The 24707-nt window shown below is 42.5% G+C and overlaps 2 protein-coding genes across 7 annotated transcripts in view; both read left to right on the top strand.

The window, feature by feature from the left end:
• The window catches only part of rassf5 (Ras association domain family member 5), a 97625-nt gene that overhangs the window by 25980 nt on the left and 46938 nt on the right, over positions 1-24707 (top strand). For 3 of the 6 annotated variants that reach the window (XM_058631917.1, XM_058631919.1, XM_058631921.1), the window contains 4 exons: positions 3506-3619; positions 4998-5337; positions 5438-5553; positions 6304-9355. In XM_058631917.1, the coding sequence (XP_058487900.1) occupies positions 3506-3619; positions 4998-5337; positions 5438-5553; positions 6304-6447 (714 nt within the window). In that variant the 3' untranslated portion in view covers positions 6448-9355. Of the gene's footprint in view, positions 1-3505; positions 3620-4997; positions 5338-5437; positions 5554-6303; positions 9356-24707 lie in introns of those variants that run through there. The other 3 variants (XM_058631918.1, XM_058631922.1, XR_009240428.1) reach the window with 2 other exon arrangements.
• Positions 12447-23212, top strand: dyrk3 (dual specificity tyrosine phosphorylation regulated kinase 3). Its single transcript, XM_058631916.1, has 6 exons — positions 12447-13342; positions 15676-15785; positions 19208-19413; positions 19538-19832; positions 19925-20341; positions 20438-23212. Exons 1-6 carry the CDS (start codon positions 13300-13302, stop codon positions 21164-21166), a joined length of 1800 nt encoding a protein of 599 aa, XP_058487899.1. The 5' UTR covers positions 12447-13299; the 3' UTR covers positions 21167-23212.

The raw sequence follows: 24707 nt of genomic DNA, 5'->3' as shown, positions 1-24707 counted from the left end.
CAAAGATCCTCGTTTTCTTTATGAACTATTACCAGAACTCCAGACAAGCCAGTCACGTTTAATGTGTTGTGTGTACATGAATCTCTGTCCAAAAAAAACATACAAACCTATGTTTATGAGGACATTTTGACCTTTTGGGGACATTTAGTATGAATTGAGGTTAGGTTAAGGTTAGGGTTAGCCATGAACTGGTGATGGTCAGGGATACAACTATGTTGTAATAAACTGCATTTATTATTTGAGTGTTGGAACTTGTAAGTTAGGGTTAGATCACATTCTCAGACAGGACAGTTGTAATAGATCCCAGAGGCTAGGGTTTCCTGAAGATCATGATGTTCTCACACACACACACACAAACACACACACACAAACACACACACACACACACACACACACACACACACACACACACACACACACACACACACCAAAGGTGGTCAGGTTATACACACAAACACACACTCACCAGATTGCTTTAACACTGACTTCTCCACAGCACCATTTTGAGCTCATCATGACGTCTGTTGTCTGGTCTCATCAGAGCAAGAGCATCAACACTTCCCATTGTCACCCCGAGGGTCTGTGTATATGCATATGTACGTGTGTGTGTGTGTGTGTGTGTGTGGGTGGGTGGGTGTGCATATACATGGCATATGTACGTGTGTGTGCGTGTGTGTGTTCCTTATGTAACAGTCCTAGATATCGCACATGTCTTACTTCTATCTGAGTCACATTTAACAGGAAAACATGGCCTGGACTTGTTTCTGTCACCTGTTATATTGATATTGTCGGACAGCGAGTACAGGTGTTATTGTCATATTGTTATATTGTCATAGTATTTATCACCTGTGTGGGGGGGGGGGGGGTAGATACAGTGAAATATTGCATGCCGATATTATTCATATTAGTCCACTAGATGGTGCCATGTGCTCACTCTCACTCGAGCTGTTTAGTGAGTAAATTGCAATATACGATTTCACAAATACAGTAATATCGTATTGCCACTTAAATATCGTGATAATATCGTATTGCCACTTAAATATCGTGATAATATCGTATTGTGACTTAAATATCGTGATAATATCATATCGTGACTTAAATATTGTGATAATATCATATCGTGACTTAAATATTGTGATAATATCGTATTGTGACTTAAATATCATGATCATATTTTATTGTGACTTAAATATCATGATCATATTTTATTGTGACTTAAATATCGTGATAATATATCGTGACTTAAATATTGTGATAATATCGTATTGTGACTTAAATATCATGATCATATTTTATTGTGACTTAAATATCATGATAATATCATATCGTGACTTAAATATTGTGATAATATCGTTTTGTGACTTAAATTTCGTGATAATGTCATATCGTGACTTAAGTATCATTAACTCCATTTCCTCTTTAAAGTTTCCACTTTGGAATATTTCTAACTTCCACCACTTTGAAACCCTAGTTAGCACCTGTAATATTAATAATAAAGTGGCTGCATTACTTATTATCAATGCTATAGTGTTGATATACTGCATGTGTGAAGAATATGTTGTCATACTAAAGAACTAACAGGAACCAAATGTGAATTAATTCATTTTTAACACTTAACACTTTAGGTTTTTTTATTCGGTCACATGTCTCTGTGCAACGGCTCCTTCATGATTAGGTCCAGTCACAGGAGCCATGTCCGGAAACTGCACTATTGTCCTGTAACAACTCTCACTGGTATGCAGAGAGGGAGGACAGGGCACCGCCTCTGATACATTTAGAAACTTGTATACAAACGCAGGAATTCCTGCACTCTTCCTTTTACTTTGTTGATTTAGACGTGTGATTACCAATCCGCTCCTTCATGTTCCTAACCCCCAGTATACCATTTACACTTACTGTGTTCACACAAGATTGTCTGGTTTTCATTCTGATCTTCTATGAATGATCATCTGCACACATGTGCACTCAGTGGCAGTTTATAGAGTGATGGTTAAATGCACAGTTAGAATGGTTCTCATTTATCTGTTAAATTTAGTGACCATGACTGCAGTTACCTTGACAGAAGGACCGTATTTACACAGAGTGAAAGCAGCTACTCTGTCCTTGCTCTTTTGTATTCACTCACACACACAGCCACTTCAACTGTTATTCACCTCTTTTTTTGTTCAGCAGGAAGAGTTAAACACCTACACTTTTTCTAAGTGCACGTGTTTCTCATCTCCACAAGGTACAGTACCTCGATCTGGATCTACACGTGTGTGCGTGTGCAGTTCATAAAGAGGAACACATGTACTCTGTTCTGAATAAAAGAGTGACTTCATCGCACAAACCGAGGACTCCTCTTCAGAAACCATTCCTGGCCTGCATTCACTCTGACACACATTCACTCACTCAAACGAACAGGAGAAGAGGGGAGGAAAAAAAAAAGCTATTGTGAGATAGAGCATCCCTGCTGTACTATAAATAACCTAGTCAAACTCAGTGTTGCTAAGGCTGGCTCTTTCATCAGTCCTTACTCCTCACTGGCCTTCTTCACTGCCTCCCTCCCTCCTCCTCATTTCACTGCTCCTCTCGATCACACTCTCATTCCTAGTAAAAGTAAAAATGAGGCACTGCTGTCGATATTGTGGAGGAGGCAAACGTGTGATTTGCTCCATTCATGGCCTTTCCTGACTCCATGCAGAGCTGCAGGTTTTTGAAGAAGACTGTATAAGAATCCACCAAAGCTACAGCAGCTGCTCTTCATTCTTCAAAGATGGAGGACGGGAGAGTGTTGTCACAAGTAGTTTTTGATAAGAGAGGCCACACGGTGCAGGAAACACCCTCAGATCCAGCCTATACAAACGGTGGCCCGTGGGCTACATGTGACCCAAAATAAACCTCCTAGTAGCCCAGTCTGTGGTCCAACCAGAAACACTCAGAAACAGACTAACACTTTTGCACTTTCACAGTGCGTTTACATGCATGTTAAAAAAAATACACTAAAAGTTTTAGTGTAATTAAGAGCTGAGTTATATATGTTTTTGTCTTTCTCATGTCTTTTACAATTGTCTCTTATTTCTATCTCTTGTTTTTATGACTATCGCTTATCTTATATTTAACTGTGTGTTGTTTAATGACGTCCCCAATGTCTTTTTTTATGATTTGTTGAGCCGAAAGCAGTGATAATAAAGATCTATTCTATTCTATATGCACTTTGAGTTGCACCTAAGTCAGATGGCCAACACATTTGCTCTTGGACAAGAGTCTAAGATGCTGCTCAGCGTTGTTTTTGATAAAACCTTCAAATCAAACTCAATGCACTTCTTTTTAAAGTGGAGCAGGGTGGAAGGGGCCGTGTTCATGTTTTTACTCATAAACTCGACCTTTACTGTTCCTGTCATCTTTGACAGGACACGTAACGGAGGAAGCAGCACCATCTCCTGGTGACACGGACATCATACTACTCAAATGATTACTGGGATATGTCAGCTGTGTGACATTTTCTCTCTTGCTCACGTTACAGCAGAATGAAGCAAAAGAGGAAGAGGAGGGAGGAACGAAGGACCTGTCGGCGGAAGAGGTGCAGACCAAGATAGAAGAGTATAACGCCCAAGTCAGTGAAACTGGCATGAAACTGGTGAGTTTTAGAGCTGGTTTCATATCACACTGAAACAGTGAATGTAGATTTTTGCCCTATCTGCACTGATTTGACAGGTTTCTACTGTGGGCTGTTGTCAAAACAGCTACTCATGTCACTCCCTAAACAGGAAGTGGAGCTTGTAAATAATGTAGCAAAGAATCAAGTCAGAAAAACTAATTAAAAATAGGATTTTAGGATCATATACGGTGGGGTAGTGGTTAACGCTGTTGCCTTGCAGCAGAAAGACATGGGTTAGTGACACGGTCAGAACAAGGGCCTTGATTGCTTGCTACATAATTTACAAGCTCCACTTCCTGTTTAGAAAATGCAATTAGCAGCCATTTTGACTGTTTGTTATGTTCTTCCTGTGGTGTGTGTGCATGGGTTCTCTCCTGGTTCTCCAGTTTCCTCTCACAACAAATCATTGGACAAATCAGAGGTTTCAAACTCACCACATGTGGCCCTCCAATTCATTTCATTTGGACCGCTGCTTAATATCAAGTTCTAATGAGTTATTTCTGTATGCTTTTTTCTATTTTTATTGTAAACTTTACACCGTTCCATAGCAACACAAATGCTTTTATATTGAAATGATGTGAAATACCGTCAGATTCAAATGGTCATTGCCAAATCATGATGTAATTTTGACACTTGACTGATTGTCAAGAAAGTAAAATAAGCGTTGTATCTGGGAAATCGTTCTTATATGTTTTGCCTAAAAAGAAAAGTAATCTTCACAAGTGAATTTAGCACGAGAAAAATAATTTAATTTTGAGAAAAACTTCGTCTTAATAAGATATGACTTTTACTTTCTTAAATTTTGCCCAGTTTTGTTTTTAGCAAATGTTCCCTCATTTTAAGAATATTTGTCTTATCTTTAAGTAGGGCTGTTTGTTTTTGCAGTGGAGGTCAAATAACATAACATTTAGAATAAAGCAAGCTTATAGATCAGACGCAATTGATACTTTTTTCATAAAATAAAATGAGTTGATTTACCTGTGGAATAGCCAAGGGGCTACATTTCAGTGCTGGAGCTGTAAATATTATGTGGTAAATCATTTATATTTCTAACCCCCCTTTGGTTCCAGCTCTGTGTTTTCAAAGTCTACATTTAGTTGGTTTATTTACTTTATGGGCGAGGAAACTTGATGTGACGTGTGTCAATGGAGGAGCAGGAAAGACATAACAGATTATCTCGCCTTGAGTTTGACACGTGTGGACTACACTGTGGATGTTCTTGTGAACTCTATAGTCAATAGTTAGTGTAGATAGGAAGATTGACACAGCTAGTATCAGCCTCACAATCAATATTCCTTCAGAGAACCGTATATCTTTCCACTCTAAGTGTCTCCCTGTGTCTCTCGGTGTATTGCAGGCTTCAGACGGATCCTACACAGGTTTCGTTAAGGTCCACCTGAGGCTCAGTCGACCAGTCACCGTCTCCTCCGTGGAGGCGCTTCAGAGGGATTTAGAGGGAGCGGCCAGGCAGACGGGCAGCCAGGATCAGGCACCTTTAGGAGACCAGGAAGGGACTGAGTGCGGGCAAAGTGAAAAGAAGACGTCCTTCTACCTACCATGTGACTGTGTGAAGCACCTCCACATCAGCTCTCTGAACACCACCAGAGACGTCATCCAAAACCTGCTGAAGAAGTTCATGGTGTTAGACAATCCCCGCAAGTTTGCACTGTACGGGCTGACTCACCGCGACGGACAGGGTGAGCAAAACAGACCTGATCACCAGGTCATCTGCAGCATTCAAACATACAGTACAGCATGAAATAATAATACGAAGTGTTTTTCTTTCTGTGAACACAGATCTCTTCCAGAAGCTTCCTCTGTGCGAGCGTCCGCTTCTCCTGAGGTTGATTGCAGGGCCGGACCCAGAGCAACTGACCTTTGTCCTGAAGGAAAATGAGACGGGAGAGGTGCAGGTGAGGAAGCACACAAACTGTGACAAAATTAGACTTTAATGCATTTTCAAAAATATTAACTATCATGGTTGTTATCAAGAACCGGTACTCTTGGACTTTACACAAGTATGACTAAAGCTATGTTTCTGCTGAGTGGAACGGTTCGCTTTGGTATGGTATGGTACATATTGTTTGCATTTCCAATAGGAACTGTACCAAAATAACCAGCCCCAACCATTCCATTCTTTGGCACCCTTCCCTTGAGGTACCAGAGTAAAATGGTACGGTCCAGTAAGCTCCACCGACGACAGTCAGCTGATTAACGACAGATTGGACGTCATAAAACCTTGCTTGCATTTTTCAATTCTCAACCATCCTCTTGATGATAAGATAATACAATCCTTTAATGTTCCCACTGGGGGGACATTTGCAAATGATGATGGAGCTGCCAGTGTCAGACGATTGATTACATCTGACACTGGCTTTCTGTCACCCAGTCAGCTGACTGTTGTGACCAACCATACCCCTTTACTCTGGTATCCCAAGGCAAGGGTGGAAATATGTACCGCACTGTACCAAAATGATCCGTTCCACTCCATGACTGGTGAATCTTTTTACATCCTTTCATGTCCTGTCTTCATTTTATGCACCAAATACTAGAGAGCAGCGTCAATAATAGTATTGATAAGTGTCAGTATCAAAAAATCCTAATGATACATCTGCAGTAGCACTATCAGTCTGTTAGACTCATATTGTCCACTCCTCCAACAGTGGCACGCCTTCTCTGTTCCCGAGCTCCAAAACTTCCTGGTAATCCTGGGGAAAGAGGAGACGGAGCGTGTGCGGGCAGTGGAGCAAAAATACGGCACGTATCGGCAGAAACTACAACAGGCCCTGCAACAACATGACCCCTGACCCCCACACCTGTCACTGTATGACCTCAGACCAGGGAGCGACTGACCCTTTGAGTGCTGACCCCTCAAGAACCAGCGATCTATTCCGAGACTGGAGTCGGAGCTGAACTTGTCCCCCCCCCCCCACACACACACACACACACACACAGTCACAAACACACACATTGTACATCCACACACACAGATATGCATATACACTTTCTCAGGACACATACCCCCCCCCCCTGCCCCCCACCCACCACGCTTTCCATATGTCCACTCCCGATGGAAAGAATCAGGGGTTGAAAACGACGACGTGAAAGTGCACGGGTGTGTGTGTGTGTGTGTGTGTGTGTGTGTGTGTGGCGGTCTCACTGACTGGACATGCAGTGTTTTCATTTGCCAAGGACACAAACAGAAGAGACCTCTGAACCTTCTGTGTGTGAGACCTGAGATCTCATGTGGGACTGATGTGAATCAATGGTGTTTTTAACCATATATCTCTTCTTCTGCTACTGCTGCTGCTACTGCAAGTGTTACTTATGCATGAGTGTCTCCGAGCTCAACCCTCTGCACATAGAGTTAGACTAGAAACAGAAGGCATGACGACTTTTTTTTCTGCATCCCTTCGGGGTGGAAGGACAATCATACTGTGTTTCTCCTTTTTTTTTTTTATTCTCTCTGACCTGATGTATTTGGGGTTGTTATCACCAGATGTTTTGAGGTTGTTGCTGGAGTGTAATGGCACTTTTTACATTATACAGTTCCAGCTCTACTCGGATCTACTAGACTCAGCTCGGGTTGGGTATCAGACACGCCCCTTTTTGCCATTAGTAACTCCTCAACATGGGCGGGGCCGTCATATCATGGCTGCGCGAAACTGCCATGACGCCAACAAACAAGGACATTGAGGCGATGGTGTACTTGCTGCTCGGTCTGTGTACGGACGTGTATTTTTGCAGACAGCAGTCATGTGTGCTCGCTGTAACGCTCGTGCCAGCTTTAAACAAAAATGGCAGGTTTGATTCTTGTCACTCTACCAATGACAAAGCGTCAGGCATCAGCTTAGCTCACTTGGAACCTCACCAGAGCAGGTACCAAAAAAACTCACCAGGTACCAGGTACTATTCCAGAGCCGAGTAGTGCTAGAACAGTATACTGGAGAAGCCCCATAATGTGGATTTGTGAGGGAGAAGTTCAGGGTCAGGGCTGGAGTACTGGACATCAGTGCTTTCAAATCATGGAACAGGAAGGACAAGAAAGTGAGATCCATTCTCTGATTTCTCTCAGGGAGCACGTGTCGAGCAAAGAAAAAGACGTAAAGCCTCCTTCACCCCGACTACACCTTCTTTTTTGCACACTTTTATCATGAGTCCACTCAAAATGCCGTGTGTAGGAGTGGAGTGAAGATGCTGTCAGGTTGATCTTCATTCTCTGTCCCTGCTCCTTCAAACAGGCGCACAATCTTAATCTCTTATTAGAGTCGATGAAACTGTGATTACACATCTCTCTCTCCCGAGTTCCCGATTGAACCGACCTTGCATGATCTCCACCTGCGAGTGAAGGGACACAGTTCAAAGACCTTTTCAGATTTTATTACACTTTTACAGACACCGTCGTGGTATGTGGGTTCTATTTGAATGTGAGATATGATATGATATTTTTTTACACCAAAGCTTAGAGGGACAGATCTATTGAGAGGATTTTAAAGGGAAGAGAGACGTTTGAAAGTATATGGATGTAAAAGAAGGTGTACGTTTTTATCCGCTTCTGTTTTGCACATATTTGATGCAGGTCCTCAATTGAATGGCCCTCAATTCTGGGGCTGGGCATGCATATTTGTTTTAGTTTTTCCTTCTATTTAATCGCCTTCCACGCAAAAAAAAAGTAAAAAAGGAGAAAAAAAGAAACTGAAAATATTTGAAACTCATGATAATGGCTAGGATGTATTCTGTAGACACTGGAAACAGAGTGACATGGTTTAACTTTGTTGTGATTACAAATAGTACTTTTCTTTTGGTATCATTCCTGCTGCTGTGTGTTTGCGCGTGCTTGTATTTATATCTTTGTGAGCTCCAAAAAATTTACAAACCTATCTTTATGAAGACATTTTAACTGGGCCCCACAGCTGTAATGTGCTTTTTCAGGCTTAAGACCTAGTTTTAGGGTAAGGGTTAAGGGTTTGTGGTGGTTAAGGTTAGGGTAAGGGGCTAGGGAATGCATTATGTCAGTGATGTGTCCTCACTAAGATATAAAAACGTGTGTGTGTGTGTGTGTGTGTGTCCATACGTCCTTCTCGAGCAGTGAGGAAAATGTGAATGGTGTTCGTCTTGTGTGTCGTCAGCACTCCCTCGTTAGGCCTCACTCACCAAGTATTTAAACATAAACTGCATCGAGTGCACATACAATGAAACGGGACAATTCATCAGAATTACATATGATGGGCTAACTGTACTCAGCATGCTATTTCAATCCAAAAAAAAATGAATGCACTGAACCGTGAAGCAACAACTTTTCACTCGTCACGGCGACCCCGTCATATACGTGTTGCCATGCACCTGCTGATGAATGAGGCCTGTTGTCCATAAGCACATGCTTCTCAGTCAACCATCACCACGGGCTCTTCTGCAGTGCCTTTTGTTCCTTGTTCTCCTGAGTGAGGTGAGTTATGGCATTTGCATTCTTCTCGCGTGGTGTCCTCAAGCCATAATTTGTGTCCTTGTGTTCACGTGTGTGTGTGTGTGTTATTTATTTCATTGCTCACACCGTCCACTTGATATCATGTCTAGGATGTTGAGACTTAATGCTTTTTTTCTTCTTTTTTTTTTTAGCTTTTCATTTTTGTTTTATTGAAAGATGTGTGTATAAATATATCTGTAGAACTGTACAGAATATCAAAGTGAAATAATAAAAAAAAGGTCATCCCTTAACTGAAATGTTCGTTCTTTATTCAAATAAATATATGCATACTAACATAGTGTATATATTCACTCATATATCTGGTATTGTCTCATTAACGCGTCCACAAGTGTTTGTTTATCTGTGTCTATTTTTGATGTAAGTTATGGACCAACGGAAAAAGAATTAAGTCATTTTTTTTAGACAATTTTTAACTTTACTCGACTCAGGAGTGTCCTGGGGGACTGAGCAGCCTTGGCCTTGGTTTGCCCCGTCTGAGAGCGTTCTCAATATGCAATAACCCATAATTTGAGCAAACTATATGTAGAATAGGGCCAGACAGCAATGTAGCGGCTAGCCTTGTTGCAAGAAAACCTGGGTTTATTAGAGGACTTTTCTGTGTGGAGTTTACATGTTCTCCCCATGTGTTACACAGTCTTTGCCATCAGGGGCAACGTGGGGTTAAGTGTCTTGCCCAAGGACACATCAGCATGTAGACTAGCGAAGATGGGAATCGAACACACAACCTTCCTGCTCCTGTCACTCAATTCTCACTTTTACTTCTAAAACTTAAGTACGTTTTATATCAGAAAATGACTGGATACTTAAGTACAGTAAATGTCATATTCCTTAAGAATAACCTTTTATTCAAGTAAAATTGTAAATGTTGACATTAACTTCTACCCTAATCCCAGTATCTACCAGTATCCCTTTTAGGTACTTTATACAAGACTGCTGTCTATTAAACTACAGGGTGTACCAGCGAGATACTTCCCATTTACTCTGCTGACTACACTGGTCAGATGAAAAGCTTTTACACTGGTATCTTCAAGTCATTCATTCCAGCAGACATTTGTGTGAATTAAAGCAATACTATGCAACAACAATTTTACCTTTAAATCATTTTTCAAAGGTCACTGACTTGTAAATGGACGAATGCTGCCTCTTTCAGACTAAGGCCGTAGTCTGACTAAGACAGACAATCGGACAACTTGCCATGTCTGAGTTTATAGAAAAACAATCGGCGAATGGCGAGATGGATTGTGAGATGGAATCGTGCTGTGGTTCTCTATGTTTCGTACCTGCTGGACCGACGCCATCGTGTTGTTGAAAACCAAATTATTGTCTTTTTACCTGCATGCAAATGTACTGACTGTGAGAAGTGTGAAAGTTAAAATGCTAGTACCAGCATGACAAGCAACAGCTGTGTGCTGCTTTAACTTGATGGCTTCACTTTGGCAGCTTCAATCAGAACATGTAAGTAGACGTACGCCGTTATTTATGTTAGAGACTTCCTGTTTGTCATTTCCGGTCAGTAGTTGTGTAGCTTTACGCTGCAGACAGGACAACAACTTTGACAGATAATATCACTTCTAGAAAACAGCTATCAGGGGTTGATATAACGGCAGTTGGTTTAAACGAAAGGCTTTAAGGAGCGAGAATGTTTTAATCATCAGCCACAAATAAGACGGTGATGTGGACGTAAAGCAGTGAACAAACTTTGTTTGTCGAGAAAACCGATACTGGAAGTGTCGCACATAAACAGGAATTCGGACCCTTAGTTTCTTCCGCATTCAAAAATAAAGTCGATAACACAGGCATATTTATTGATGTTGTGTTCCTGACAAATACACCCGTTAAAGTAAAATGTGCAGTGACTACGGATAACAGCAGTACTACTACTGCATCATCACCATTTACACATTAAAACCTGTTTTTAATTGTTTGTGGCATCACATCCATAATTTGTTTGTTTTCTGAAGAGAACAGTTGTTCAGGAGCATGTACTGCAATCCACCACCAGGGGGCAATAGAGCACACAAACTGCAAGTAGTACTATATCCTCACCATGCAGATAATTAGCTGTGTATTAATTTCCCAAATAGATGTGCATGATTTCTTAAATCTCTTTGTGATGTGACCGTGTTACGTCTTGCTCTGTTCTCAAAGGACCTTCAAAATAAGGTGTGAGACTAATAAACCCCACAGGTGTTAGTGTCTGTCACTGACTGACAGACCATGTAGAGCAAGAACCCTCCCAACCCCTGCAGGGACCTATAGGTATAGCTTTGCACCTGGTCCCATCTTTTGCTGTGGTTGTAAATTGTTGGCTGTGATTAGAGTCCACACACAGAGGCAAGTGCAATAAGCAGATCAGTTTATAGGCATTGTCACCCTACTCTCTTTATACAGCACCGTCTAAGAATATTCTGCATGGCCGAGCTGGCCTTAAATCTTGGCTGCTGCCCAGAGGACCACCTAAAACTGTGTCAGTATGCTTATTTATGGCAGCAAATATAGACAGACCCCTCTTCTCACCTCCTAGAAAGCGCCAAGATTAGCATCACCCTCTGCCCAGCATGTATCACTGTCTGAATTTAGCCTGTTCCCCCTCTCATGCCTTGCTGCTCTCACTTCGTCTGTCCTCTGCCCTGCCCCTAACTATATCTAGACCTGTATAGATCTCCATATCCTCTCCAGTTTCAATCCACGGTTCAGCTTTCCTAACAGGGTATGCAAAGTGAGCAGCCAGCACTGTGTGGGCCCGAAGACAGGTCTTCTTAGTCCTCAGGTTGCTGTTTCCAGCATCCCATCATCTGCACATTGTTTTCGTGATGAATCGATGCATATATCAGTTTAATTAATTATATGTCAGAAAATGGTGCACTCTCTAAAGTCCAAATACTGTTTACTCTAAGCGAAGATGAAGAAAGAAAGCAATTCCCAGTAAATATTAAGTGTAATCAAAATAGTTGTTAGTTAGCTGATCAATATGTTTTAACTTCACCTATAGCCCCTTCAATCTCAAGCTTAAAAATAAACATGTGAAAGTACTCAGGGAGCACAAACCTCCATCAAGGTCACTCAGTTTCCCACAGTGTCAAAACACTCAAGTTTGATAACTGTAGAAAACCCACGCACACACGCGGAGAACATGCAGAGTTTCCTAGTGGAAAATCATTTTGAACAACCCTGCCTTAAGTGTACTAGTAGTGTCTGCCCCACCAGTGCACAGTAGGTGCCCTTTTAAATTTCGCCCCTGCAGAGCAGCTGTTGGCCGCTGTGTGTCGCCCTTCTGCTTATTGTATGGATGCTAAGCGCCGCCCTGCGACCTCCCTCTGTTTGCCTGCTGACCACGGGCTCAGTGAAGACGCCCTTAGCAACAACTCACAGCTGCGTCGAATAAGATACTCCGACAGCGAAGAAGAGGGAATTACACGTCGCCGTCTTATCGCACAGAGTCCAGGTGAACCTATTCTACTCGAGAGGGATGCTCCGAATGTTCCTGCAGCCAACATGGGGCATCAACACAGCTAGGGAGCTAGCCCATTTAGGCTAGCCGCCCCCCACAAAAAAAAAAGACCAGCGAAGCAGCCCTAAGCTGCCCCGAAGGAGGACACCGTCCTTGGGTCTTCACCGAGTGGTAGCATCGCCGTTTGCTAGCTACAAAGTCAGCTAACCGGGAATAGCACGGGAATGGTGCACTGGATCGACTCACTGCACCGACAGAGAAAGGCGAGGGGCACAAGGGTCAGACCACCAAAGTGTAATATTTGGACTCACACTATTTTTAACAGAGGGAGCGGCGCCCGGACGAAGGACTGTTTTTGTGGCTGTGCGGGCTAGCTGGCTAGCTAGCAGCGAGAAACGACCCCCACCACCGCCTGCTCAGGTTTTTCAAACGGCGTCCACAAGGCTGATGTTAGCCAGGGCGACTGTGAGCGCAGCACGCTGAATACACAACAACGTTTTTTTTTTAACAAATCCAAGGATAAACTACAGATACAAAGCCATAAAAGAAGCAAAAATAGTTGAGTCAAAACCGCAACTCAAATGTACTAGGGCTGCTATCATTAGCCAAGAACAACAAAGTCAGCAAAGTTTGCGACGTGCTGTCGTAGTGTGAACACTCGTTTTCCACTTTTGTATTCTTTTTTTCCTCTTCGGATGCTGGCATCACATATTCATCTCAAAAATGATGATAATAAGCAGAAAACCGGAGGGGCCAATAGCAACAGGTAACTATAACGTTGACAAAGAGTTGCACTCTTTGTCATTTCCTTCTGTTTCCTTGTTGTTGAAGTGCTCACTGTCTTTGTTTTTGTTCTAAGCATGCTTGTTTGTTAATGAGCCAGGCATTGTTCCCCCCCACCCATACTTTGCATTTAAAGAAACAATACATGCCATACATTTGCTTTGATTAACACGTTTATTCTTGGTTTCATCATCAACCAAATTAATTGTGCCTATAGTGGGAATCTGATTTTAGCCTGGTAAATAACACATAATCACAAAAAGCACAAACTATCACTGGAAAGATCACAACTGGATAAGACAATGTGTGAGAGAAAGATGCAAAATTCAAAATTTGACAGTCATTGTGAATATGTTGAGTAACTCGTGATCATTTAATGAAGACAAGACTGATACATAAACATATGTGTATATGCGTGTGTATATCTATATATATATATATATATATATATATATACATGTATATGTATGTATGTATATATGTAATGTGTGTGTGTGTGTGTGTATATATATATATATCAATTCAATTGGAATATAAGCATGTTGTTAAAAGTGTCAACAAGTGTACAGATGTATGCAAATGTATTTCAAATGTTACTGTGTGTCAATCTGTGGACAGGCAAAGGACGTGTATCTAATGTCCCAGTGTTGTGAAAATTTCACCAGACACGAGTTGTAAACCTATTTTTGTTCTTTATTGAAACCCCCCATAAATCACAAGACTTCCGTCTATTTTGAGAGACTTCCAGAAAGCACTACTTTGTTTTACGATAAAAGTCCGATAATCAGATTGTTATATGACTTTATTAGCACCGTGACCCATATTTTTGTTTTTGCATGACATGTGCATTTCCACAGACCACATTTGTGCCGTGTCGAATAAACTTTGAGCTCTGTGAAACTTAACAATTGCTCTTGTGCCCCAGTCACGTGTACCATATTCTGTACATTGTACAGAGATATTGGCAACGAGACAATTTGTCACGGGTAGGACAAAAGACTATGTCTCTTTACTTTGCCAATCTCCCACTGACACGTTTTATGACGCATGATCTGCTGCATGCCTGATTCCTTGAACCTTGTTCCCCCAGTCGTTGCTGTGCGCAGCAGAGGGTTTTTTTCCGCAAAGGGGAGAGCTGAACACCAGCTGGACGTAAAGACTGGATGTTTGGTTACTTTGAAGTGTGGGCTGCTGTGTTTAATTTTGTTTTCCTGTGAGAAACTTTGCTCAGACAACAACGGTGTCAGATACTTTGCCGAAAGTGCAGAGCCCCCACTGAGTGATTAGAAGTTTGCTTCAGGCTAATGGGGTCTATGCTTGCCTAATATTGTGTGTGGAGTCCTAATTCCTCTGTTTGCTGTGCTGTTCAGGTGTAATGCGTCTGTATCCAGGCAGCAAGTATAATCTGTCTTGGAGCTGCTCTGTGGATGTGCTAGCGCAAGGGACATAGGCTCTGACGCATCAAGCACATGGCTTTAACAGTCTGAGTGGCTAGGTTTAGAAAACCCCAATCCTGCCTTTCACTGTTTTTGTTTTTTGCTAATAAGCTAACTCAACAACCTGTATCTTCAAACTATCAGAGATCATACTGGTCGCTTTTACTGGTAACCTATGCACAAGTAAAGTGCTGCAACAGCAGGTTGATGAGGGTTTGCCATTTGAGAAACATGGTTCCCCTTTTAGTCCCAAGTGCTCCCTTTGTCTTTCTCTTCTCTGTATCATCTCACATTTGGCTTGATGCCACTAAAGGTGAACACACACCCACACAGCTCTATTGAATGACAGGCACCCACATCTCTACATATGAGCTCTATTTCTGAGCACACCTGGTGTGTGGACTACATGACTCGGCCTGAATGGACAGATGGGCAGACGGAAAGATGCTGTCGTCACAGAGGCATCTGTTACCCCCATTAGGCCAATAATACCACTTGCAGTGCTAGCGATCCAAGACCCTAAGCCCTACCTAAGCTGGTCAGGTCGGAGCCATGGCCTTGGATTCAATGTATTGACTGCAATAAATTGACGGTCTTTTAACAGTGTTAAAGCAAATACCATGCATGTCCACCGATCCACAGAGAGCAGTGTAGTATGACAGACCTGCTTGGGGCAATGTCTACAGATTTGTTGGACCCTAGGTCACTGATCAGTTGGAGAAATAATCAATTGGACTTTGCTTGATTTAAACAAACAAGCGATTGTGTGCCTTTATGGTAAAGATTAGATTTGCTTTTTTATCCTTGAGTCCATCTTTGTTGCAGACTTGACGGTTCCACATTATCACACTGATTAATTTGTTTGTCTCTGTCCCGTCAGCACGCCACGGTGACGGCCTGTATGACTCGTACATGAGGACTGACCATATCCTCAAAGACGAAGGAGATACAAACAGTCCGTCTGGGCTGCCACCGATGCCCAAACACACAGTAAGTATACACACAAACATCCGCACAAAGCCAACTACAGCCCTATTTCCTTTGCCGGAGCACATTTTGTCTCCCAACATCCTGTTCTTCAGGGAGAGATTCCCCTGTTACTCCTGAGGAACCAGGCTGATTGAGGAGGGCTTTTTGATTTCCTCTCTCTTACTATCACGTGTCTTATCAGTTGTGCCCCTCGGTTGTGTTGTACTCTTCAGTTAGAATGATGTGATGTGAGTGATATTGATTGACTGCCTGAGGAGATGCAACAATGTATGACTGTATTACACGAAGTAGCCATTTTGTGTCCAGTGTAAATACATTGGCTTAATAGCGATTACCAGCCTTGTGAGCATCTGTAATTTGAAAGCGCAGAAAATTCCCCATCAGTGGATTTTACCGCTGTCCTCTTTTTCTTAACATATAACAAAAGAACCAGTCAGAGCATGTGTCTATTTTCCATGCTTCAGTGGAAATTATTGTAAGTCACTTGTTTGCCAAACAATGCATATACTGTTTTAGTTTTTATATCTTTTATAAGTTGAATGGCAATTTAGACTTGCAAACAAGAACAACTCTAACAACCACAGCCACTATCATGCTGTGGTAGCCTTTCTGAAAAAGGCCATTAGGCTGAAAATGCACACACACTGTCTGTGATACTCTATGGCCTCTCACACCATTAGAGGGAAAATGGCTGGTTTGATGCATTGTAAAGATTTATTGGGCTTGAAAATGTGACCCACAAACAAAATCACTAATCAGCTCCTCTTCTGTCTCGTATAATCTCTCATCAGTGAGTATGCTCAGAGGTTAGGCCGAGTTTTCTATTCTAGTCCCGTCCTTCTTCCTTTGCCACGCTCACAGAGGTAACATCCTCTGTTGAATGTGAGTGACATTAGCTCGTCCCAGTTCAGCGCATACACTCAAAAGTTTCCCCGTGCTCTAGTGAAGCAATGATCGTCCCCGGACAATGTTAGACGAGGGGCAAACTACTAAAGAAATGTCGTAGCACTTGGCTCCAAGCCATAATGCAATAAACAATAAAAAGGTACAGCGGGGCGGGCAGCTCAGCTCAGCACGTCAACATGTGAGTTTTTTGATTATCCGTGAACTAGGACGTGCAGATGTGTTGGACAAAACATCTATGCATCTCCTACATTGAGTGATCGCTGAGGGGCGGGTGAAAAGCGCACTTGGGTGTTTCTGTCAGCTAAGAGATTAGCTCTTCTCCATCTGTTGTTCCATGCAGATTTGCACACAGAGGACTTTAAATCCACAGCATTAGCCATGTTAAAGGTGATTCACATTGGTTTTTGTTTACATCATTTGCCACTTTTATTTTGGCATACTACCCCCCCAGTAGTAGTCCCATTCTGGTCTGCCAGTAATCCAACACAGTTAATGCTCCACATGTAGAAAACTTTGATTTTTTTTGATGTTGCTTATGCCAGCATTTGTGTCTCTGTGTATTTTGGTGAAGAGGCCAAATCAATGATATTCGCTGTGTTTGTATCACAGCCTCGGGGAAACAGCTGCATGAAACTCTGGGTTAACAGTAAGGTTGTTGTAATAAGTTATATGGTTACATGTATGGAAACCCATCCTGCATTCCACCTCTATTTTAAGACATGCTCTTAAAATGTAAACACGCTGACCTGAATCTTCCTTCAGTAGAACATGTCAACACCTACTTTTAATGTATGGTTCTTGTTGTGTTGTCGTTATCAGCTGACACGGGTTAAGCCACAGACCGGCTCAGCTGTGCCTACAGGACAGACAACGCCACAAAATCAATGGGAGTAAAGAAATTATCAAGGCCAAACATTCCCCCCCCCCCCCCATAATGGGTGAGACCACTGTGCCATGAGAGCCAGTTAATTTGCCTTCCAGAAATAGGAAGGCAATGCTGGGTTTATGTCGGTGTGTTTTATTAACAGCGACAGTGCTTCTACAGTTTAAGAGTATAATCAAACTTTAATGACTGTGTTTTCCCCTGTGCTCCATAATCATGTGGATGGTTCTCTTTGCCTGTGAGAAAGAAAAGAGGGAGAGACGGAGAGCAAAGCGGAAAAGAATTCCTGGGTTTGCTGAAACAAAGCTGTTTACTTGCAAGCAAAAGCAAAACTCTAGAGCTTTTCATGAACTCTTCTAGCTCTTTAGGTCCTCTCAAAGAAGAATTTCTGTCACTTATAATGTTTATAAATGCAATTACCACTATTTATTTGATACACCATTATATATGTCATAATGAACCCCCCCATCTGAATAATATTCAAGTCAAGTTAAACTGACCTTTCAGTAAGTACAAGATGATTACCTCTTTGCGACCAACTAGCAAACAAACATGCAGGGTGGGTTGTTTCGCGACTGTTTGAGTTGGGGTGGATCTGTTGTTTCGACAAAGGATCCAGTTGTGCTGGTTCATCCACTGCTATATGCATCTCTGCTAGGGTTTCTTTGGTGTCAGCGCCATATTTATTTTACCTTTGCACAGTAAACAATGATGACATCATTGGGAGTTCCCTTGTGTGATGATATACTGTATGATGATTGCCAGTGATGGCACAGTATGTGCTGTGACATTTAAATGGGTCTGAAAAGTTTCAGTTTTTTTCCAAAAAATTAGCTGAAACAAAAGTCTGTTTCTCAACTCTATTTTAATACTGATATGATGCATCCCAAAGACACTCATTTAAAAGCAAAAGACTAGCACTTAGGGTAAAATATCCGGTTGTGATTTTTTTTGAAGATTCAGTTCAATATTTTCAGTGTTATAGATTTGAAACAAACATTACCATATGAGGTACCATCAAAAATAATAACTACTATAGTCTAATGCAAGGATGGGAACTGATGAATTGTTTCTAACATTTATGTTGTGCATTTAAATTGCACATAAAAAGGCACAGAATGTAGAACAGTCAAATCTGCTTTGGGCTTCTTGGTTCTTCTACAGAACCTCCATCTTGTCCTCTCCCTTGTGTCCTCTGATTAAACTTGTTTAATTTGCTAGTTGTGTTGTTCAAAGTGGGACCATGTGGGAGTTTTACCCTAATTTAAAAGCTTCTGAGCTTCATTGCTGATGGTTAAGTGGCTTTTGTGTGGAGATTGGGGGCTGTCTCCACTCCCCTACTGCCTGTCAGCGGAAAACCAGCCTTACAAGATCAGGGCCGCCAGCACAGAGTCCTTAGAATCAGGAGGTCTTGCGAGGTCAGCAGTGAGCTTATACAACAATAAGGAAAAAGCAGTAGGCGATGGATGGATGTTTACGGTGGTGTCGCAAAAATATGTACTCCCAATACTGTAGGATGAGCTCCAAAGAGAAAATGGCAGAAAAGCAACCGGACTGCACAAGCTACAGGAGAGTGTATACCCATGTATTTTCTAAAGCTTCTCATTACATGTCTGTCTCTTCTGTCTTGAAGGTTGTCAGTAACAAGACTGTCTTGAGGGATCAGGTAACTGTGCGAGGTGGCCAGCTGAAGGTCAAGTACCTGTACGAAGACTCGACCAACAACCGCAAGATAAATGCTATAACCACAGCATCCACCCAGAACAGTGGGACCACCGGACAGACGCCCAGTAAAACTGCAATGGTCCCCAATGTGTCCAAAGAGCACAGTGTAGAGAGGTGAGGAAACACACAGATGTGTTTCACTTAAAAATGCATCTCAAAGCTTGTGTAGTTGCTGCTTAAAATGTAAGAAGAAATATGCGTGTGAAAAAATATAACACAACTTGTGTGTTTATGACAGCACTGAATCCACCAAGGGCTCCACAGAATCACAGGGAGTTGGGAGTGGAGGGAACAGTGGGAAGCTGTGTGGCCCACTCACTCCTGACCAGGCTCTGAGACTGTACCGATCTCAACTGACCACCTTGGAGCAGTCAGAGATTCACTCCTACCCCGACATCTACTTTGTGGGACCCAATGCCAAGAAGAGGCCCGCTGTTGCTGGTGGCAACAACAACTGTGGCTATGATGATGAGCAGGGTGGTTACATTCACGTCCCTCATGACCACCTTGCCTACCGTTATGAGTTTCTTAAGGTCAGAGGCGTATACTTTGCTATTATAAATAATTATTAATTGAATTTATACCTCAGTCAGATTCTTATCTTGTGATTGTTTGTCCTTTTCAGATTATCGGTAAGGGAAGTTTTGGCCAGGTGGCCAAGGTATACGATCACAAGCTGCAGCAACACTTGGCCTTGAAAATGGTGCGTAACGAGAAGCGTTTCCATCGGCAGGCGCAGGAGGAGATCCGCATCCTGGAGCACTTGCGCAAGCAGGATCGAAACGGCACCATGAACGTTGTCCACATGCTTGAAAACTTCACGTTCCGCAATCACATCTGTATGACCTTTGAGCTGCTGAGCATGAACCTATATGAGCTTATCAAGCGCAACAAGTTCCAGGGCTTCAGCCTGCCACTGGTCAGAAAGTTTGCACACTCCATCCTGCAGTGCCTGGAGGCCCTGAGCCGACACAGAATTATCCACTGTGACCTCAAGCCAGAGAACATCCTGCTCAAACAGCAGGGACGTAGCGGCATCAAGGTAAGACTCCTGTCCAATGTATCTGCAAACCCTACAACTACTGTTGGACCTCTGATGTGGATGTTCATTTATGCATTTCTTTCTTTGATCTCTCAGGTAATTGACTTTGGCTCCAGCTGTTTCGAACACCAGCGCGTTTACACCTACATCCAGTCTCGGTTCTATCGGGCTCCGGAGGTTATACTCGGTTCACGTTATGGCCTTCCTATTGACATGTGGAGCTTCGGCTGCATACTGACAGAGTTGCTCACTGGCTACCCTATGTTCCCCGGTGAAGACGAGGGCGACCAGCTGGCCTGCGTCATGGAGCTTCTGGGTATGCCTCCGCAGAAGGTTCTGGAGCAGGCCAAAAGGGCAAAGAACTTCATCAACTCAAAGGGCCACCCTCGCTACTGTGGCGTCAACACCCTTCCCACGGGGGCCACTGTGCTGACGGGTTCTCGCTCCCGTCGTGGGAAGATGAGAGGCCCTCCTGGTAGCAAGGAATGGAGTGCTGCTCTCAAGGGCTGCGAGGACCCCACCTTTACTGACTTCATAAAGAAGTGTTTGGACTGGGACCCCTCATCTCGTCTCACCCCTAGCCAGGCCCTCAGGCACCCTTGGCTGTATCGGAGACTGCCAAAGCCTCCGATACAGGAGAAGAGCCAAGGGGCCGTGGTAAAACGACTCCCTGAGCACCACAGCACCTCCTTCCCTTCTATCATGGCCAAAGGGGGGCCAGGCTTAGGCACCACTGCTGCCAACAACAAACTGAGGAGCAACATGTTGGGAGATTCAGGGGAGGCCATACCTCTTCGTACTGTCCTACCTAAGCTGGTCTCCTAGAGTGAGAGAGAGAGTTGTTTTATCTCCTCTCTCCATCCACTCTCTCCTTCTCTGCACTTCCCAGGAGGAGTCAGAGTGTAGGAGAAAGTGGAGCCTAGGTTTTAACTTTTTGATTTGTTTGATTGTTCTTTTATTTGTTTTATACTGAGAGGTGTCGACACCCCAGTTTCTGGTTTTTAATATTAGCTGAACAGAGAGGGAGAGAGATTAAAAGAAACACTCTAAAAAAGTTTTTATACCGAGGATTTTCTCGAGTGGCTGTGGAGTTTCTGTACACATCCAAACTGATGTGGTTTGATTTAGATAATGCTTTTTTAAAAGAAAAACCTTCCTCGTGTGAGTGGACAACTCCATAAATGAGCAAATGTTTTGAACCTGTGTGTGTCGTCACGTGAGTGTTGTGTTTTTAGTAAAACACACTCAAGCACACCTGCACTGTCACTTGCCTCACTTCACACCCTAAACACTTGGCACGCCGCCCTTTCTGGGGCTATTCTATATACAAGTGACACTTGAAAGGGCTACAGAGATGACTCTTATCAAGTTAGAGTTAGCAAACAAAGATTTGCACAGCAAACACCAATTGCTATAGTGATAATAAGAAAATCATGCTGTAGTGTTTGGGCCCTGACACTGATGAAGTTATCCCTCACACAAATAACGTAAATGCCTTTGTACAGGTATTGAGGGATTGGCATTATGTAGTAATTTTTTATTTAGCAATAAGTCTTTACTTTATAATTAAGCTCCGATTTCTATCTTACCCTGGTGCTTGAATGTGAGTGAGTGTGTGTGTGTGTGCTTTCACTTAGTGGTGCTGGCATTGAGAGGGTGCATAGGGCAACCTATTTACAGCCCCATCCTCCTCCTCTCAGCTCCCACATTTGAGTGGAGCGAGGTGGGGGATGGGGAGGACCGTAGCTCCAGAGGAACTCTTGTCACAAAGGTGTCACCGTCCGCCACACTCAGTACTTCACAAACTGGTTTGTGTGAGGCAGAGAGCCGAAAGTCGCTGCACACGTGCACACATATGTGGGCCAACTTCCAGGAAAGTTGTCCTTTGGAAAAGTTTATTATGAATCTCACCTGTCCATTGTCCACCCCCCCACCCCCGTTGTTAGCTGTTGTTCTGTTGTTAGCATTTGTGCATTAATTCTAATGGAGGAGTGGTGCAAGTCAACAAGTGTCATGGGATAAAATGAAGAGTAGCATGTTTTAATATGAGCCAAGGTTGTTTTTATTTCCTTCCCTCTGTGGGAGGTGAAGGTGAGTTGACAGGATGGGTCAGTGACAAAGTAGGGTTTTATGGTACTGCAGAAAGAAGTGTTTCTCAGGGAGACATACTTGATACATCCCTTAATCTTATAATAACTGTGTTCCACTTTCAGTCCTCTGTCCCGACTATGGATGAACATGCATGCAGTTCTGTCCTCTGAGAGCGAGAGAGCATATATGTGTGTGTGTGTGTGTGTATATATATATCACACACACATATATATATATGCCAGTATGTCTGTGAAAGGGGGTCTGCATGCTCCACAGTCTGACCTACATTCTCTCTCCTCTCCTCCCCCACCATATCTTTCTGTCTCATGTAGGGCAAGGAACCTCTTAAACTCACACATATATAGTGAATTATGGTGCTGTCCAAAATCTGCACACACACTAGACACGCACACAGAGACACACCCGGTGCATGTTACTATGGACCACACCACTCCCAACTTTATTCTCCCGTCCCTCGTTTTCTAAGCGAAATTGTCAGGGATTTCTACTCTGTCTCCATTTTTTTATAGAAGTGGTTTCTATTGCTTTTCACTCCAGAATATCAGAAGGATGAAAAATGCAAAAATGGAAAAAGAGAAAAAATTGTATATTGTCATGTTGTACTAGTTGTGTGCGTTAGTAGGAGGGTGTTTGGTATTCCAGCATGAAATCACAACCTGTTATCAGACTGAGTGACTATGAGAAGAGAAACTGTACAGTAACCAAATGAAGGTGTGATAGTTTCTTTTTCTAAAGAAAATAAAAATGATTATTAACTGACTTCTCTTGCTGTTGGGTGATCTGTGGTATTTTATCTGTTAGAACCTGGTCATAGTTGCAATGTTCCATGTCCACAAAGAGCCATGGGTCTGTGTCAGTCTAGTGTTGCACTTATTCCAACTCATTCTCTATTCCAGAAGCAGTGACAGCCAGGAAATGGCCACCATTTTTGTATCCTTGTGTTCTTTGAGCGCTGACTTATGGGGCTTTTTCCATTAGTTCTAGCCCTACTCATCTCTCAAGTCAATTCCTTTCTTTTTTTTTCCCATTAGGAATAGTACCTGGTTCCTACTGCTTTTTTTGGTACCTGCTCTGGCGTTGTTCCAAGTGAGGGAGGGGGGGGGAGTTAGTTAGCACAGAATCAAACTGAAGTTGTGCACAAATTTGTCTGCTTGGATCCGTGTGAAAATGGGCGGATAGGCGAATGACAAATGTACGTTACAGACCCTAAGGGACCTCTGCACACGCATGGACATGACCCAACATTAAACAGGTTCAGTGAGGGCAACATTTCCAAGATCCGCTTAATGCAGTGCGTCCACAGTCGGATAACATTTCTGTTTATTAACCCTAAAAAGGTTACTTTCTATCTGATCTTTCAGCACAGTTCTGTGAAAATCGGTTTTGTGGGAAGATCTGCAGTGGCGGATTTAAAAAAGAAACACAATTCCATAACCCGAAGCTCTTGAAACCAGAGTTGTTTCTGCAACTTGATACCTGGGACCAGTGTTATGAAACAAAAGTGCAATCTCTGTGAGAGCCTCTGGTTCAGTAGCTGTAGTGAATCACTACAGTGTGTCAAAACATTCTGTGAACATCGGGACACTTGAGTCAGTTCCCTCTGACGCAACTTCGTGACAGTGTGTGATACTGACACTGCCGTGTCATTATGCGCGTCTATGACAGTCATGAAGAATACAGAGCAGACGTATGTCTGTGATGATTCAAACATACCAACATCGAATATCTAGCAGTGCTAAGTGGGGTTGTAAAGGTGTGGAACAATACTGGTTTATTCCAGGAACTAGCCATGGGAACTTTAGTTTGGGAATTTTGGAATCTTTTATGTATATATATATATACGTATAGATATGTATATACATATATATGTGTATGTGTATGTGTATATATATATATATTTATATATATATATATATATACATATACAGTATATAAACTGTCTGTTGATATCTAGCTAACTATATAGTTAGCTGAACAAATGGAATGGTCTTGAAATGATTCTTGTATGGTTACAGAAAACTGTGTACCACAGGGGTCTCAAACTCAAATAACCTTCAAATTACACAATTTTCAAAGTAATTTGGCAATATTTGTGGTGATATTTTGATATTTTTATTTCAAAATAAAAGTGTGAGCCGGGAGTTTGAGACCTCTGGTCTAGCAGGGGAAACAGCATCATACTCGAGGTAGCTAGCACCATGATAAGCTAGTCTCTTGGTGCTACCTAGCTTACTTTTAGCACATCTGCTTTAGC

This window comes from Solea solea, chromosome 6 (assembly GCF_958295425.1).
Source record: "Solea solea chromosome 6, fSolSol10.1, whole genome shotgun sequence".
NCBI classification, from domain to species: Eukaryota; Metazoa; Chordata; class Actinopteri; order Pleuronectiformes; family Soleidae; genus Solea; species Solea solea.
The sequence above is the reverse complement of the archived record's forward strand: the minus strand, read 5'-3'. Positions and strand labels throughout refer to the sequence as shown.